Raw genomic sequence first — 16,683 nt, 5'->3', positions numbered from 1 at the left:
ACTGGCAGATGTTCCTCCCTTCCCTCTGGTTCTCTGACCCCTCCAGCTGCTCCCTGCCCTTGGCACACAGCTGCAGCTTCTGAAACTCTTTTTAACTTGGCTCCTTGAAAACAACTGGGAGTGCACTTAGCAGTGACTTTTCCCAGGGGTTTTTATTCTCTACACCTGACTCTCCTCTTAAGAAAAAACTGGTAGATTTGTCCAATATGTGTGGCAAGTCCAAACTGTGATACATACACCACCTAAACCAATCCTGTCATATTCAATGCAACTGATTCCTAGGAAAGGGGAGATGCTTTTACTAATATTTCAAGTGAGCTTGCAACATGGTTGCAAAACGTATCAGAAAGAGTGTAAAAAAATTATTAGGAAATCTAAAAAAAATTCCTTAAATTAAAAGACTGCTGGCAATAACTGAGGACAGCTTAGGAACAACTCAGTAATTTCTTATTCCCCATGCAAGACTCAAACTAAAGTTTGATGAGTCCATTCTGCTTAAATGAATCACGGTACAGTATGGAATTCAAACTCCAAGAGGAAGAATTTAGCTTAGCCACAGGGAGGAATTCTTCCCTGTGAGGGTGGGCAGGCCCTGGCACAGAGAAGCTGTGGCTGCCCCTGGATCCCTGGAGGTGTCCAAGGCCAGGCTGGACAGGGCCTGGAGCAACCTGGGCTAGTGGAAGGTGTCCCTGCCTGTGGCAAGGGGCTGGAATGAGATTATCTTTAACATCCCTTTCTACTCTGTACATTCTACTCATCTGAAATATGAGCTATAAACGAGTTAAAAAATTCTAAGGGCTTTTATTATTAGTCTTTAAAAACATAACTTATTTTAAATGCCATGTACCTACATGAAAACCATCACTAATTCATTCAGTGCCTTTGCTTGGAGAGCTGTCTCTCCTTTTCCTTGGATTTCTTTGTCTGCACCTCCTGAGTTCTGACCATTGGAGATGTGGCTGAAAATAGCAGAAGACCAGATTAACTGAACACCACCTTATGTTCCAAAGGCTGAGGTCTCAGGTGCAGCCACCTGAAGCTTCATGAAGTCATCCCTTAACAAGTTATGCTCTACCTTCCAAGCCCTTACAAATACAGCTTCAGTTTGCAATTCTTCATGTGAATCTAGAAAAACCACTGAGGATAGTAATGGATGGCAAAGAACAAAAATGAGAACACTTACCTTTGTAAGTTATTTATATAAATAACTTAAGTAGTTTTACCTACATCAGATCACTTTTATGTCCCTGACACAAATGCACTGGTGAGTGGAAATGATTTCTAAAAACTATGCAATGAAACTTAGTGTGAGAAAATGAGAAGAGACTGGAACATGCAGCAAGAAAAAATGCAGAGAAAATTGACCCCATCTCATTTGGCATCCTGCCATCCTGGGAGCTCATGCAACTAAGTTTTGGAAAGGTTGCAGTTTGTCCAAAATTCCCTGTAATTTGCCCTGACAGCACACGAGGACACCCCTGAGCAGCTGCCATGTTTGACATGTTAAGGATGCTGAAGCTCATTAGCATTAAGGGGCATTGGGGAGTTAATCTAATTACTCTCCCAGGAGCAGGATAATGCACAAGTGGGTACTGCTAGCAAAACCAGTGTGAGCTAGTAAAAGCACAGTGCTTTGGCAGGTACCAAGAACAGTTTCTGGAGAGTGTGTGTTTTTTCAATGAAACAGGGATTTTTTTGGTAAATACAGGCACCTTGTTTTCTGATCTGTAATGATTCCACCAGCTTTTGCAGGCTTTCCATCTTGTTCTGTAGCCTCTTCGGTCCGGGCTCACTAGTTTCCATGGGCTGAGAAGCTAGGGAAAATAGCAATAACATCATAAACAATAATAAAAAAGGCCCTTATAAATTATCTAAACATTCCCTTTAAACTGAAGTTCTTAAGAAATAAAATCTACACCAATTTTTCAGTAACCCCCAGAATTTTACTACATGTCTTACAGGAACCAGACAGCTATTACAAATTCTGGGGGAGGATGTGTACCGAGGTGCTGCAGAGCAGAGGGATGCAGTGCATTTCCTAGGAGATATCCAAGCAAAGAACAGAGAGCACAGACCTGAGCAGAGATCCCCATGCAAGCAGGAGGCCGAAATCTCCTTACAAAACATGCTTGCCTCTGTTGAAGGCATTGAAAGCATGTCAAAATGGCTTTTGTTCTGATCTCTATTCCTTGTTTACTTCCCAGACAGGGAGTATCATGGCTCCTCACAAACCATGCCTCTTTGTGCATGACAAACTTCACTCCTCAAAAAAACTCTATTTGGAGCTGTTTTGGATACCAGGAAAATCCCTGGATGTTGCAGTTGGTTTGTTAGAAGGCAGACAGTAACTACCAGGCAATTTTCTTTCATACTCAGAAGTACAAAAAGAACACCCAAAGCAGCTACCCCTCACAATGAACAGAGCCTATCTCTGAAACACCGTGGCTCAAATTCTGAACAGAACACAGTAACAGTCTCTACAGGCAATTTTCACAGAAGGGATAATCTATGGGCAAGAGAAGGTAGTAAAGATTACCATCTTCAAACCCTGCTGCTCAAAGCCACATCTTCATACTTCTTCTAGATAACAAAACTCATGTCATCACAATTTAAAAGGTACTGACCATCCAGTACTCAGAAGGAAACCAGCAGCATTTTTTGATTCCTCCAGAAAGCCCATCCATATCTAAATATCCAAATAAAGAACTCAAGAACCTAAATTTAGGCTCCAAAAATGTGACAATGCTATTGATGCTCATTACACAAGTAACAGGGAAGTTACCAATTTTGGGTGTGCTACTTTCCAATAAGATGCAGATTTTGCAGCAAGTGCCATAAAGACTTGTAACAGCAACTGCTAAGAGGTATTTAATTCCTAGGAAAAAATACTCTACTGGACTATATTGTTTATAATAATCTGTAATGTTCCAAGTTTGACATCAGTGCTGCCAGTGAAAACTTCCCAAGGGATGTAAGGAACAGGGCAACATCCTGGGACTGAATAAAACAACACAAACAGGATCAGGATTTGGGGTGTATTAAAAAAGCCTTAGAAACTGAACCTCAAATGAGTACTGTAAGAAGCAGGTTACTCAGCTAGGTCAAAGCACTTTTCACTGTCCTAAAATGTGCTTTTCCACTATGCTTGCAGTAGCAGCCTCTCCAACTGCAGTTTTGATTTCATCCTAATCAAAACTCAGGAATTACATTTTCTTTTATGAAGTATCCTTATGTTCTGGATTAGAAAGATCAGAATTTGTGCTGTATTGATTTTTCAACTTCATGCACCGCTGTCATTATCATGTGTTAGTTAAAAAAAAAAAATAAAAAATTCTGCATTTGGATATTCACATATGGCAGGAAAAGAAGAAAGGAATTCTGAACAAAAATACCAAAGGCAAATGGTGTGGTCACCTTCTATTTCCCTACCACCCAAAGCACCCTGGCAAACAACAGAAGTTTTGGAAGCTTCCAGATCATCTCAAGCTTGTGTCTAAACCTGACCTTCTTGTAAAAACACACCCCACACTGTTCCTGAGGCACATCAAGAGCCAGATGTCAGTTTTAGAGGGAACTGTAAGTACAGAGCACACAACAAAAATAAATCTGTTATTCTTACACTGCATTCCTCATGACTGTTAAAGGGGATTTTCTCCCACCATGGCTGCTCAGATCCATGGAGGGAATGGCACTGTCTGAACTTGTTAATTCTTGAAGAATCCTCTTTAGATGTTTCAAAACTTCCAGCTTGGAAGGCTTCTGAAATAATACAGTTCAGTTAAAAAGTATTTTAAAAAAGGCACTCTGTTGTCAATTCTTAACTCACCCAAATACAGTTTTTTTTCCCCCTTGCCTCTTGTTCTGTCCTTTTTAATGTGTGGCCCCAGGTATTGGTGTACAGGGAGGGCACAGACACAGGCAGGCACAGGAGGAGCACCCGGGGCTCTTTGCCAGGCTCTCATTCCCACAGCAGCTGAGCTGCCTGCAGGTATTTTATTCTTTGTTGCCACAGCCATCTTGGAAATCAAGTGCAATATTATTCTCATTTTCCTACTCAGGACCTGAGGCAAAGGCCTGGTTCAAAGAACTCTTTCTTTCAGCAAAAACTGGATTTTTCACTGCTGAGAACTGGATTTGTCAGCATTTCACATGTTCAAAGCACTGCTCCCACTGACCTTTGCTCCATTTGAGGATGGAACTGGTTGGAAACACTTTGCTACCCCATTTTCATTAAAAAAAAAAAAAGTATTTTTTAAAGTGAATACACTGGTTTCAGCAGGGCTTCTATGGGGAACAAATCCTCAGCTTCATAATGGGTCCAAGTGACACTGAGCCAGACCAAACCCTCCTTTTCCACATTCCAGCTAGGAAACCAGACTATCACTATCACCCAGGTAGAGTCTGTCTCAAGTGCTGGAGCTGCTTCATTTTGTACAATAACTAATGATGCAGGAACCAAGAAGATTAAAGTAGACTTTGATTCAAGTGCTTCTGCAACCTGTTGGGTCCTCGCTGTGGTACTAAATTAAAAATCAGTCCTTTTTCCTTCTTTATCTTCAGAAGTATAAATTGATTAACTCAGGGAAAAGGGAATGAGAGTGCCTGATGCTGCAGGGATTTCACAGAAGGAACTGTCCTTTGTTCATTGATGTAAATGTTTGCCACCACATCAGGAAGTAAACCAGAAAATATTCCTGAAAAATGCCTGCACTAACTTGTGGTCTCCTACAGATATTGAGGCTGAAATGAATGAAAAGACCTGGGAGATACATCAGGTCACAAAATCCATACAAAAAATAGCTGAAGAATTCTTTTTTTATGAGAGATTAGAGTTGATGCTTTCTGTAATGAAAAAACAGAGCAACACCAGGGTTTCATTTAAGTCTAATAATAGACGTGCAAAACCAAAAGGAAGAACAGTGATATGGATAAAACTGATCAAAACCAATGAAAGCCAGATTGGAGGAAGATTCAAATATCCAGCAGATGATTAAATGTATCAAGAAGTAGGTAGAAATCTATTTCCACTATCAAATGTGATGGACAACAACAACAACAACAAAGAAAAGTGAAAACCAAACCAGTTTCCGATCAGTATCTTTAAATTTAATAGTTCATAAACGTTACTTGTGGCAGAGGCAAAATACCTTGGTCATTCATCCCCTAAAGTGCTTTTTGTACTGCTTATGCAGAGGTGTATTTTGAATTTTGTTCCACTTTGTTCCTCTTTCAAAGCCAGCATCTGGGGTAGGTCACTAAAATTAATGATAATTTCTTATGATAAAACTGCTGTTCCCAAGGTACCATTCATTTAGAGCAGCAGCCCCACTGCAGCCTCAAGAGTCCATGGCTAGAAATAAGGCAAAAGTAAAAAACATCCTGCAACGCAGCACAGAATGAGCTGGGCTAACTTTCTGGGGATTACAATCTCTCTGCTGTTCTCTCTCTGACAAAGAAACAAGGTGCACACAGGGATGCTGTGTTTCTGCTGCTGTCAGCACAGAAATGCTCTGCAGGATGCCTTGGCTGGCAGCTGGTTACACAAGCCTGGCAGCCATAACATGCACACCAGAATGTCCCAGAAGGGGACAAAATCCTCCAGGGCCAGACCCAGACCCCCTGAACATCTCTGGGATTAGAAAATTCAACTGTGCTAATGAAGCAGAACTATACCTTTTCCTCCTCAAAAATTTTACTTTTATCCATATCCAGTGACAAGCATTTAAAATAAGAAATATTACACTTGGGAGAAGGTATCACAATTCTGTCATGATTTTTTTTAAAAAGGAATTTGAGAATAACTCCTTCCATAGAAATTTTCATCCAAATAAGTTAAAAGGACACTTCCTTCTGGAAGAGCAGCACCTGGGGTTTCTGTGCCAGTCAAACCAGACCTAACCTTAGGGGTCAGGTATGGCAGCAACAGAAATCTCACCTAAAAAAATGTAAAAGGCAAATGAAACACCGTGCTCTGTAAGAATTCCCTCACGTGGAAGATCAGAGAAAGCAGCTGTGCCCAGAGTTAGTGGAAGGTCCTAGAACCTGCACAACACTTTTACTTTAAATTCCCTGCAGTTTAGATTTCTCTCAGCTAATAAGGAGTAAAACAAGAAATCTCTTAATGAAAACTGAAGCCTTTTATTATTCAAAAACTCTTCAGGTGAGGATCTTACAGTACATGTGAAAACAATGTATTAAATCCAACCCTTCTCTTCCCAGGAGACTGTAGAGGAAAACATCCAGAAGTCTCCCTGAACTGAGAGTTTCCTGACATTACCTTATCAAGGGCTATCTCCAGTTCTGATAGTTTTTCTTTCAGCTGTTTGTCTTGTGATCTCAGGATCTCCAGGTCCCCAGCAATACTGGTATTTTCTGCTCTAATACAGCTCAATTTTTGACTTAGTTTTACTCTTTTCTTCTCTGAGGTAATGCTCCTCCTGATTTTAAAAGGAGAACTTAGTATGAGTCAAAAATTTATAAATTATAGACATTTATCTTCTGCAGGGTTTTTTTTTTTTAATCTTTGAAATATCTGAACTAGCCCTTTGAGAAGCTTAGATATTGCACCTTGCACAAAGATGAGGCTCTGTAACAAGCAAGTCCTTACAAGGAAAACTCGACTGCACTGCTTTCAGACAGCATCCCAGATTTTTGATCCATTTCAAAACTGGAATTTTAAGCTTCAGGATCCACAGGATCCCAAGCCAGTGAAGAAAACAGGACAGGTTACAGTGAACAGATAAAAGTGATAATTCAGTGAACTACAGCTCTTGGTAACTGAGTGATTTGTCACAGAAGGTGGAAAAGGACTCATGGTGATAGACAGACCCTGACAGAGCGTTCACATCCAGAACTGCCTCAGAATCCAGAGGGGAAGCACCCAGGACCAGAGTCAGAAGGACACAGAACGCCTAAGCTGGCATTTTTAGGAAGAACTGATATGTAAGAGCCTGATTCTCATTGCAATCACTCTCTTCCTTCCAAGAACAAATATAAATTCAGGCCTGTCTCTGTGTAGAAGGCTGATTTCCATGGACACCAAGTAAAACTATTTTTGGTCCTTCATGGGCTGACTGTGCTTTTGCCCATGCATTTCTCCCAAGACAAATCTCTCTAAATGCAGTGAAATACTTCTAAAAGGAGCTCTAGTGACCTTAGCTGTGTTTGCCATTGCCTCTTCCAAGAATTTAATCTTGCTCTTCAGTGCATCTGTCTAATCTGCTTCTGCACTCTTGCTGCAGCTTCCAGAGCTGGAAAACACAAGGTTAATTCTCAGTGAACAATGAGGATTATGATTACAATACTTAGAAAATTTCTCTGTTTGGTAAGACAAATGTGTGGGATTTTTGGCAAGTTCAATCCATAGTTACCATTGCCAACAAATCCCTCCATAGTCTTCAGAGCAGTCTGGAGTGCTCTGCATTTTCAGTCTGTTTGCAGTATTTTCCATTTCCTTGATTTCACCCTGATAATTCCTCTTCAAATGCCTCTGGGGAGAGAAAGCAAAGATTGAAATTAGAGTGACAAAAAAATTTCATTCTTCTAGACTAAGATTACTGTTCTGCTGCCAACTTGTGATAAAGGTAGTGCTCCCCAGGGGTACTTCCTGAGGGTACAGGGATATGCAGAGAGCAAAGCATTTCACCAGCAGCATCCAGCCTGCTGCCATGCAGATTTAACTGGGAATATCCTTCCATTTTGGTGGTTACTCTGGGTCCAGATCCTGCTTTTTATGAATTTTAAATAATATATTCATATTTACATATCTCAGAAGCATTAGTATTTTAAAAATTTTACACATCTGTACATATATTTTAATCATCTGTCTTGATGGGGTTTCCCACACATTAGTTGTGAAACATAACATAACATGGATGTTAAAGCATCAGCTTTTAATAATGTTGTTGTAGCAAACCTGCAACAAAACAAGGTTTCACTATAATTTGACCACAGATGGTTAATGGGTTAAACTCCTACACACCACTGCTGAAAAAAAGGGTCAGGTTGCTGTTCTGTGATTTACTGGATCTGCTTTTTTCCTCTCCTGACTTGGGCAGTTTTAAATATTTTTGCTCCTAGTGAGACGGGCCATAAAGATTGTGTCCCACCCCACCTTGGGTGCCAGAATCCCACGCCATGACACAGCTCCCTGGAACAATCTGACCATCCTGCGCTGGCAGGAACCTCACACTGTACCAGCAGCCCTATTTGGATTCAGCCAGCAGGCTGCTCTTTTATTTTTAACATGAGCCCAAATTAGCAGCTGTGGGAGCTGAGCTCAGACTCCCTACCTGCAGGGCCAGCTAGCTCCCTCTGGCCAGCCTGGAGCTCCTGCAGGAGCTCATCCTTTTCCAGTTTTGTGTCATTCAGTAACCAGCTGAACTTTTTCCAGCTCCAACTGGCTCAGCCTGGCCTTCATTCCATGTGTTCTGGCTTCTTTGTCATCCTTTGCACTCTGCATACATAAAAAATAATTATGTTCAATATACATAATTACATAAAATAACAACAAAGATGCGTGGACAACACTACTACAAATCCCAGTCTGGAGCAAGAAAGAAAACTGGAGTGAAACAGACCAATTATTTGTGTGAAAATTGCTAATCCAGGCAAAGAGGGTGCAGCAGAATTGCATCTGACAGCTTTAAAGAATAATGAACCTCACCAGGTGTAGCATATGAACATGGTTTCCATTCTCTTGTAGCAGCTCCCCCATGTGCACTCAAATGGCTTCTCACAAAAAAGGATGAAATTCCCTGTCCGGACTGATTTTTTTCTTCTGAAGATGCTGACCTGCATGGCACTACCACATCCTGTATTTCTTTTCTGAGAAATAACCAGTGTCCTCAGTTTGGAATTCTGACTGCTGCCTGTCTGCCGCTTCTCAGTAACACTTGGTATTTCTGGTTCTCCTCTGGCGTGGACACTCAGCTCACTGAGGTCATTCCAGCTTGCACCAGTCTTTTGGCAGCTGCTTTTCACCACAGAATTATTCATTTTAAGTGCTAATGTTATAATATTATCCTGCACTGGCCACTAACTGAGTGCTGTTACAATTCCAGGGGCATTATTGCCTGACCTCCTTCAAAACCACAGTATCAGCACATTAAGGCAGAGATTAAAAACCATAAAACATTTACCATCATAAAAAGACAAATACAGCATTGTTTGCACACCTTAAACTCTTCTGCTTTGAGTTTCCAATCATTTATTTCTTTTTCCAGCTGGGATTTCTCCACTTCCATTGCTCCACTGCAGTTCAGGTCAAGCAAAAGATTTGTTTGTTTCTACCTTTTGAATGTCCTGGCATCTTTCTGGTTTTCTGTAGCACATCTTCAACACCAGAGTTGTACAGAAAAATTAGGTCAGGATGCTCTGGGCTCCACTCTCCATTTTAACAACTGAATAGAATATTGGTTTTTTAAACACAGGAAATAAAAAATGTACAACTGATTTAAAAAAAAAAAAATCAAGCGGCAATGTTAATACAAAATTCAGAGCACTTAAGGCTAAATAACTTGAATTGATAAAACTCGACTGGTTGCTCTGTGAAGTTGGGGAAAAAACCAATTACATGAATAATTTATTACTGATTTAATTCCTGCAAGCAGCAATATGCACCATTAAAAGTACCAAGTGCTGTGATTCAGAAACTGGTAATATTGAAAATTACCAACAGAAGAAAAGAGTGAACTTCCTGGTGGGATGTTTTCAACAAAAAAAATAACAGACTGAGTAAATTTAGAATGATGTGTGAGTGAAGCCTCTAGTTTATTAGAAAATGAAGGAACCAACTGGATCTTTATTCATAATGCAAAGAAGGTTATCTAATTACAGCTCACTTTTGAGGGGCTGGAGAAAAAAGGGGAATGTAAAGGCAGTGTCTACTTGGTCAGAAGGAATTCTAACACAGCTCTCACTGGTTTATAAATAGTACATGAATATAAATTCTGGTTTATACATAAACTTCATTAGATTTTCATTAAGTACTAAATAAAGTAAGGCATTATGAGAGCCTTTAATTTGCTCACTAATCTTACAGACATGCTCACAGCTGAAAATACCACTTCCAACAATTGGCTTGGTAGATCTGGTAGCAGTGAACTTTCTGGAAATGTACAAAAAGTCACTTTGAAGCTTTAGAGTCAAAAGCACCAACCTGGCACTCCATTTGTCTGCAACACTCCATCCTCATTTCCTTCAGAGCCTTTTCCATCTTTCTGTTGTCCAGCTGCCTCCTGAGCTGCTCCAAGGTGATGCTGTTCTCTGTGTTCTGATCCCAAAAACGCTTGTTCTGCTCTTTTTCTAGGCTTAGTTCTCTCTTTTTTATGGAGTTCAGTCTATGAGAAATTAAAGTCATCTCCCTCCTAAATAAATTCAGGATTTTTTGGTTCTCTTAATGATAATTTAAAATGCAAATAATGTTAAAAACACTAACATGAACATTTCAGAGCTACTCATTTCAACAATATGAATTTAAAGTGTGGCCCAAAGAGAATCACCAATGGGCATTTCTGATAATCATAACTTCTGCTGCTGTTTACTGCTTGAATATTAATCTTGCTAAATATGTGTTAAGGGACAAAGGTTCCCTAACAGAGGGATCTAAACTGTGAGGTTAAAGTGGAGATAGCTCAGCATCTTTACATGATTTGCATAGGTTTCTGTGGCTTTGAATTTATGACAAAGTTAAGTCTTAATTCTGAATGCCCCTTACTGCTAATGGCAAATGCCCTTGGGCCTTTCACAGCTAATTCAAATTTCTAGATATAAATAATCCTCAAAGTTAATTAAAAGGGGAAACAAGCAAGGTGCAAATCTGAACACCAGAAGTCAGGGGAGGCTTTCAGAAAGCAAATGTTTTTTCAATACTATCACTTGTTTTTTACCAACAACTGATGAATCCGGTCATTCGGGTTTGCAGGTTCCTGGCCATGTTGTGTCTGGTCTGTCTGAGCTTCTGCTGCCTCAAGATGAGCCACATGCAACTGCTTCTCAAGGTCTTCAACCTAGAAAAAGGCAAAAGCTCCTGAAGAATTGCCTTAAAGCATTCTATTTAAACAGCACACTGGATTTCTTATGGGGTTCTTCATTGAAAGAAGCACAAATGTTATCTTTTGGCCCAGCAGAGTTATTCCCTGAGTGTGCTCATAATTGTGTTGTCTTCTTTTAGTGAGTAAGCTCAGTTTCATTTCAGAGTCAACTGAATTTCTGGAGAGTAATTTGACTTCCACCCTGATCCAGACCTCTTCAGAAGTCCCCTATCTACACTATAAATGCTGATTAGAATGGTGAAACAACACTTTGGGGAAAAAAAAAAAAAAAAAAAAGACCTTTTTTCAGAGAGAACTACTCCTTCACCACAGCTGTATTCAGAAATCTCCACTCAAACATGTTTTGTACCTTTCTCTGAAAGGAGGCAACTTCTGCCAGCCTATGAGATGGTGGACACAGTCTACAAGGCTATTGAATAAAGTTCTTCTTACATGCAAAACTTAAGATAATGTAATTTATCCTATTATCCAGACAGGTTTTTTTTAAGCAATCCCTCATTAAAAGACTTTCCTCCCGTCTCAGGAACATTTCAGATCTCCACACACTGAATTTCACTGGCACCAAAGCTAACAGGTAAATCCATACACACCTTGGTCTCATAGATCCTTTTCACTCCTCCTAACTGGGAATGGAGCTGACAAACTGTGGATTCCAGGTGACAGACTTGATGTGAAGGCACCAAATTTGGGGTTCTTGCTTTTTCTCTATGTGAAGTTTGAGGTGGAGAAATTAGAAACAGTAAAAACCAGCAAAGGAGAAGCAGCCCTGGCCTCCTCATCCTCAGCCTGCATGGATGTTTTGTCTCTCCTCTGTATGGCGTGGTTTTGTGGGGTTTCTGGATTTTTTCCCCTTTTCAGTTCAGTCTGTGCAACCAGTGCTTCACTTCAACAAAAGCACCAAGAAACAAAAAAAATAGGGCAGAGAGCGGAGTGTAGGAGCAGCATAAGCTTTCTCTCAAATTCAGGTTACTCTTAACATTTCCTACACTATAATCAAAACCCAGACTTAATAAGCTGTCTCCACCCGGCTTTGGATGCTACTTGCAAGCAGCAGGCATGGTCAGCTTTGTGAGGCAGTGCTGCCACCTCATGCTCGTTCCTGAGCTGCTCGATCCCCTTCCCAAAACAAAACACTGGCTACAATAACATCTTGGCGAATACTGAGCTCTTTCACTTGTCAGAAATTGAGTCATTTCGATGTTCTGTTATTAAGTATCAAGCTATGCATAGTTTTACTTTAAGGGGGTTATTTTGTAACTCAAGTGAATGAGGGGGGAAAAAATTAGGACATCTCAAACCATAAAGGACAAAACTCTTAGTGAAACCAGCAATAAAAACCTCATTCAACCACCAAAATCACTTTCAGTCTTTTCTTTTAATGGTGGAACTGCTGTCCCAACAAATTCCACTCGTCCACTTCAGTGACACTCCAAAAAGTAAGGTGCAGAGATTATTCCAAAATAGAAATTTCGTGGCAGTAAATAAACCAGGAGATCATGAGCATGGAAGGAAAAAGCAGCAGAAAGCCATGAGCAAATAAACACCTTGATGGAACAATTACTCAAGTCCTCAAAAACATTGCTTGATACTTGCTAGTCGCCCCACCCCAAATACCATCATCATCACAAAGGAATTCTTTGTGGAGCACGTGAAAAATGTCTGCTTATGCTTTATGAATTTTAACAAAAAGAAGAAAAAAGAATGCATTTGATGTTGCTGAAGCCAAAGTTCTCTTTGGGTCTGCGAATCTTTGGCCAGCAACTGAAGTTCTTCCTCTGCCTACTGTGAACAGAGGACACAGCAAACCCCTGAAGAAAAGGCAGTCTGAAGAGCTGATTCTGAGGTGTGATTTCCTCCCTTTTGCTTCCACCTTGAGCTGTGGAAACGTGGCAAAACCCAGCAGTAAACCCAGCCTCGAGCTGTGACCACAGGAAAAGGCTGCCACCTTCACTGCAAGGTGGCATCTGCACCTCTTTATGCCATAACCCCTTCCCTAGGCCAGACTAGAAGGGAGCTCAGGGAGTCTTCAAATGTATTTCCTAGAAGCCAGAACACAGAGCACTGGAAGGAGAATTAGGACTTGGCTCACATACCAGGACCAGCTTTCCTTTGAGGTGTGACACCTGTGAGTCCAGGTCCTGCAGGACACCACGAAATGCTGTGCTCAGGCTGGTCATGTCCCCATGCTCACTGAGCTTCCTGCCCCTGCTGTCTCTGCAGTCCATTAGGATGCCACATAATTCCAGAAGTAATTCCTCCAGGCTGTGCACCACCTTTGTCAGACGCTCATTTTGGCTGTCAGCCTCCCTCAGCACCCCATCCTGCTGCTGGCTGGCAGCTTCCAGCTCTCCAGGACTATTTTTTAACTGTGTTTGTAGATTCTCTTGGCTCTGCAATTCCTTCTGTCTGAATTAGGAAACAAAAATAAAGTAATTCAGAAAACAGGATTCACCTGGAGTTCTATCCTCACAGGTCCAGTACTTCAGTTGGTTAACTGCTGGTTTTTACAACTAAATAATGGGTTGTTTTCTAACCCAGGAGTACTAGAATGTTATTCCTGGAGAGGAGCTTTTCCCTGAGGAAGCCTGCTGTGCCTCTCCAAGCCCATACAGACACTCTCCATGATAAATCTCTTCATACCTGCTGTCCTGAAGTGCATCTCTTTCCAACTGCGTTTCCATCCGTTTGCTCTGCCAGTCAGACTGAAACAGATTTCCTGTTGTTGCAGAAGAAGAGGAGAGTTTGTTTATATAAAACCTTGAGCACAAAAGGAAGGAAACCTGAGTCAATTCACATTGCCTTTTTTTATTGGAATTGATCAGGCAATGGATCATTTGCTCCATTCCTGAGGGGGTGGTGTCTTCAATCACTAGTCTGAGGGAATCAATAAATCAAATCTCAGTTTGCCATCAGTTTTCAAACTCATTAATGACCTTTCTGTGGGAGAAACTTTCAAATACTGGATATACAACTGTGTATAAAAATCACTAAATTCAAGCACTAACTTCAGCTGACCAAAAAAAAAAGAAAAAAGACACATAGCAAGGACAGGGATTTTCTAATAGCAAACAAATCCTGTGAACTACCTTAATTCCTGGATATTCTCGTTCATTGAAACAGCACCTGTGAAGAAAAAGATGCATCTTTACTCTTTAATCCATTACAAGTCAACTTAATGTAACAAAATTAATTCCACCCTTTGAATTTTAAAACTGCAGGAGGACTTAAAGATACTTTAAGGGGAGGTAAGTTTCCTTCCTTTTCCAAATCTTCTGGTTTGTTTCATCACGACAAACCCAGATGCAGACAGAAGGAAAAAAGAAGAGGAAAAAATAGGAAAAGAAGAAAAAGAAAAGGAGAAAAGACACAAAAAGGAGGAGGAAAGAGACACAAAAAGGAGGAGAAGAGAGACACAAAAAGTAGGAGGAAAGAGACACAAAAAGGAGGAGGAAAGAGACACAAAAAGGAGGAGGAAAGAGACACAAAAAGGAGGATGAAAGAGACACAAAAAGGAGGATGAAAGAGACACAAAAAGGAGGAGGAAAGAGACACAAAAAGGAGGAGGAAAGGAGAAAAATCTGTTACTCGGTTGCAGTTTTGAAATCAGATGGTATTGACGGGTTTTTTATTCAGTTTATGCGGATTTTCCTGTGTGACTCGGCCTCGGGAGCCCTTGTGAGCACACCGCAAGCCCAGAGGCAGCTCCAGCAGCATTCGCCGTACCTGCCTGATTTAACACCTTCAACAACCCCCTCTGCCGGACACTTCCCTGTGCTTCCTGTGGGCATATGGGCAGAGAAGCGGAGCCCTTCGTCCCAGAGCCCAACCCTGAGGGGCCAGAAAGGCGAGCAAAGGGGGAAACCCCCTCAGTCTTTCTATGGCGGGCACTGGAGCCGCCTTCCCTCAGGCGGGACGGGTCCCGTTGCTCTCCCGCCATTCCCGCCGCGGGCCGTGAGGGGACGGAGCCCGAGCAGCTCCGCGGGCTCCGTCCCCTCAGCGCTCCGTGACACCGCGCTCCCAGCCCCGCAGGGCGCTGATGCCCACCTACCAAGCGCTGGGGAGAGCCGCCAAGCTCCTCCCGGCTGCTCCCCCGCGAGAAGGAGCCATTCTAAGCCGCCTGTTGCTCCTGCAAGACCCGCTGACTCCATCGGGAATTGAGGCGTCGAACCCCTCAGTCCCATCATAGCCGCTGCACCCTCACGGCGTGGGCGCCATTTTGTGGCCGGAGGGCCCAAGTGGTTTAGCGATGCCGTGCTTGAGGCTGGAGGTAAAAAAATCATTTCACGAGCATAAGGCAGGGTCTGGATCATTTGTCATATGTTATTTGGCCAGTAAGATGGCACGTTTTGGAGACGTGACCGTGAGCTGACTGAAGGCAGAAGTCGGGGTGAGGGGATTTTCTCCCACCAAAGAAAAGCCCAGAGGGTCAAAAGCAAAAGATCCAAAGGCAGCCTTTCCTAAATCCAGTCCAGTAATAAAAACTGAAATATTTCTATTTTTACACCAATCTTGTCAGAGAGGAAAAGTTTCTGTTTTCCCTGGTATTTTCATAGTGAGGGATAGGCTGTAGAGTCAACAGGAGGTTATTTCACGTCAAAAGAAATTACATGTTTGACTGTGGCATTTTGGATCTCGATTTCAGGAAAGAACACAGAGGTCGTAGTAGGCCATCCATCCTTTCAGGTTATTTAAAAGATCACCTTGATACAAGTTTCCAAGAACAGGTGTATTTACTGGGCACAAAACAAAATCCTCAGATGGAGAGATTAAGTCTGAGAAAACTCCAGAGACAGACAGGTACATTGATTTATTTAAATCTCTGACTAAGATGAAAACACACATAACCCTTCCTCAAGGGTACCACATAATTTTCATTTACAAGAAAAAAAATCATCCACTTAGTGCTGAAAGACAGAAAAAGGGGGAAAAGTGGTTTTATGTGGACTACGATAGAAAAGTAAGAATTAACCAGCTGAAAACAGACCTCCAGTCTCCATTCTCTTTGCTACACTGCAATCCCACATGGAAAACAGCTCGAGGAAAAAGATTTTTATTGCACCACCCAGAAAAGGCAGCAGCAAAATGATTTTTCTTATCCACAGGGATAAGAGGCAAATGAGTGTTCAGGCAAACACAATACCCTACAATATCCTGAAGCTCTATGATATTCTCAAGCGAGATTTTAATCCTCTAACAGTTGCAGGTGTTAATAAAGCATGAAAACTTACCTGGGAGGGGGCCAGCACCCACCTCTGGCAGGCAATTCTGGGCTTTGTTTCTCTGGGATTTTGGAGAGGGCACTGAGGTTTGGCTCCTTACTGTGGGGCTGGGAAAGAAGGGGGGCACCCATCACTCCCCACTTCGCTCCTGGCTTTTTCCCTGCTGCGGGCTGGCAATACAACTAATTTCCCAAGCCCTACTGGGAGGCACCTGCTCCCCACTCCAGCCCCTCTGCCTGATTCAGTAGCCTTGGGAACAAGCCTCTCCCTCAGGACCGATCATGTGCACGAGGGAGAGCCAATAAACGCCGTATCCAGGGTTTGATTTCTCCCACAAGTGTCATTCAAAGCCTGGCTTCAGCGGGAAACTTGATATATTTTCCCCATCGGCATCCTGGCAAAGTGCTTTT

At 41.9% G+C, this 16,683-nt stretch overlaps 1 protein-coding gene across 9 annotated transcripts; it reads right to left on the bottom strand.

Moving 5' to 3' along the window:
- Window positions 1-1,712: 1,712 nt before the first annotated feature.
- CCDC158 (coiled-coil domain containing 158) lies at window positions 1,713-15,315 on the bottom strand. Of its 9 annotated transcripts, XR_015287342.1 has the most exons (14): window positions 14,778-15,013; window positions 14,141-14,177; window positions 13,695-13,770; window positions 13,148-13,460; window positions 11,645-11,759; window positions 10,890-11,009; window positions 10,160-10,340; window positions 9,177-9,333; window positions 8,292-8,455; window positions 7,371-7,489; window positions 7,154-7,250; window positions 6,278-6,437; window positions 3,620-3,759; window positions 1,713-1,814 (listed from the first exon to the last, which is right to left on the bottom strand). XR_015287342.1 is itself a non-coding variant. In XM_086890796.1 (13 exons), exons 1-7 carry the CDS (start codon window positions 15,236-15,238, stop codon window positions 9,260-9,262), a joined length of 978 nt encoding a protein of 325 aa, XP_086746922.1. In that variant the 5' UTR covers window positions 15,239-15,315; the 3' UTR covers window positions 1,713-1,814; window positions 3,620-3,759; window positions 6,278-6,437; window positions 7,154-7,250; window positions 7,371-7,489; window positions 8,292-8,455; window positions 9,177-9,259. The 9 variants fall into 9 exon arrangements, 6 of the variants coding, with proteins under 6 accessions (XP_086746922.1, XP_086746923.1, XP_086746925.1 ...); XM_086890796.1 differs by lacking the exons at window positions 11,645-11,759; window positions 14,778-15,013 and adding an exon at window positions 15,103-15,315 and having other exon boundaries at window positions 13,695-13,811; XR_015287343.1 differs by lacking the exons at window positions 1,713-1,814; window positions 11,645-11,759; window positions 14,778-15,013 and adding exons at window positions 2,537-2,686; window positions 15,103-15,274.
- Window positions 15,316-16,683: the final 1,368 nt, after the last annotated feature.

Source organism: Cyanistes caeruleus, chromosome 5 (genome assembly GCF_971803275.1).
Source record: "Cyanistes caeruleus chromosome 5, bCyaCae1.hap1.1, whole genome shotgun sequence".
NCBI classification, from domain to species: Eukaryota; Metazoa; Chordata; class Aves; order Passeriformes; family Paridae; genus Cyanistes; species Cyanistes caeruleus.
The sequence above is the reverse complement of the archived record's forward strand: the minus strand, read 5'-3'. Positions and strand labels throughout refer to the sequence as shown.

Coding starts and splice junctions, on each gene's coding strand:
- CCDC158 (XM_086890796.1), bottom strand. CDS start 15,238: ATGATGGGACTGAGGGGTTCGACGCCTCAATTCCCGATGGAGTCAGCG. Junction 13,812..14,140: donor GAGAATATCCAGGAATTAAG/GTAGTTCACAGG, acceptor TTTGTGCTCAAG/GTTTTATATAAACAAACTCT. Junction 9,334..10,159: donor GCAGACAAATGGAGTGCCAG/GTTGGTGCTTTT, acceptor CTGGTGTTGAAG/ATGTGCTACAGAAAACCAGA.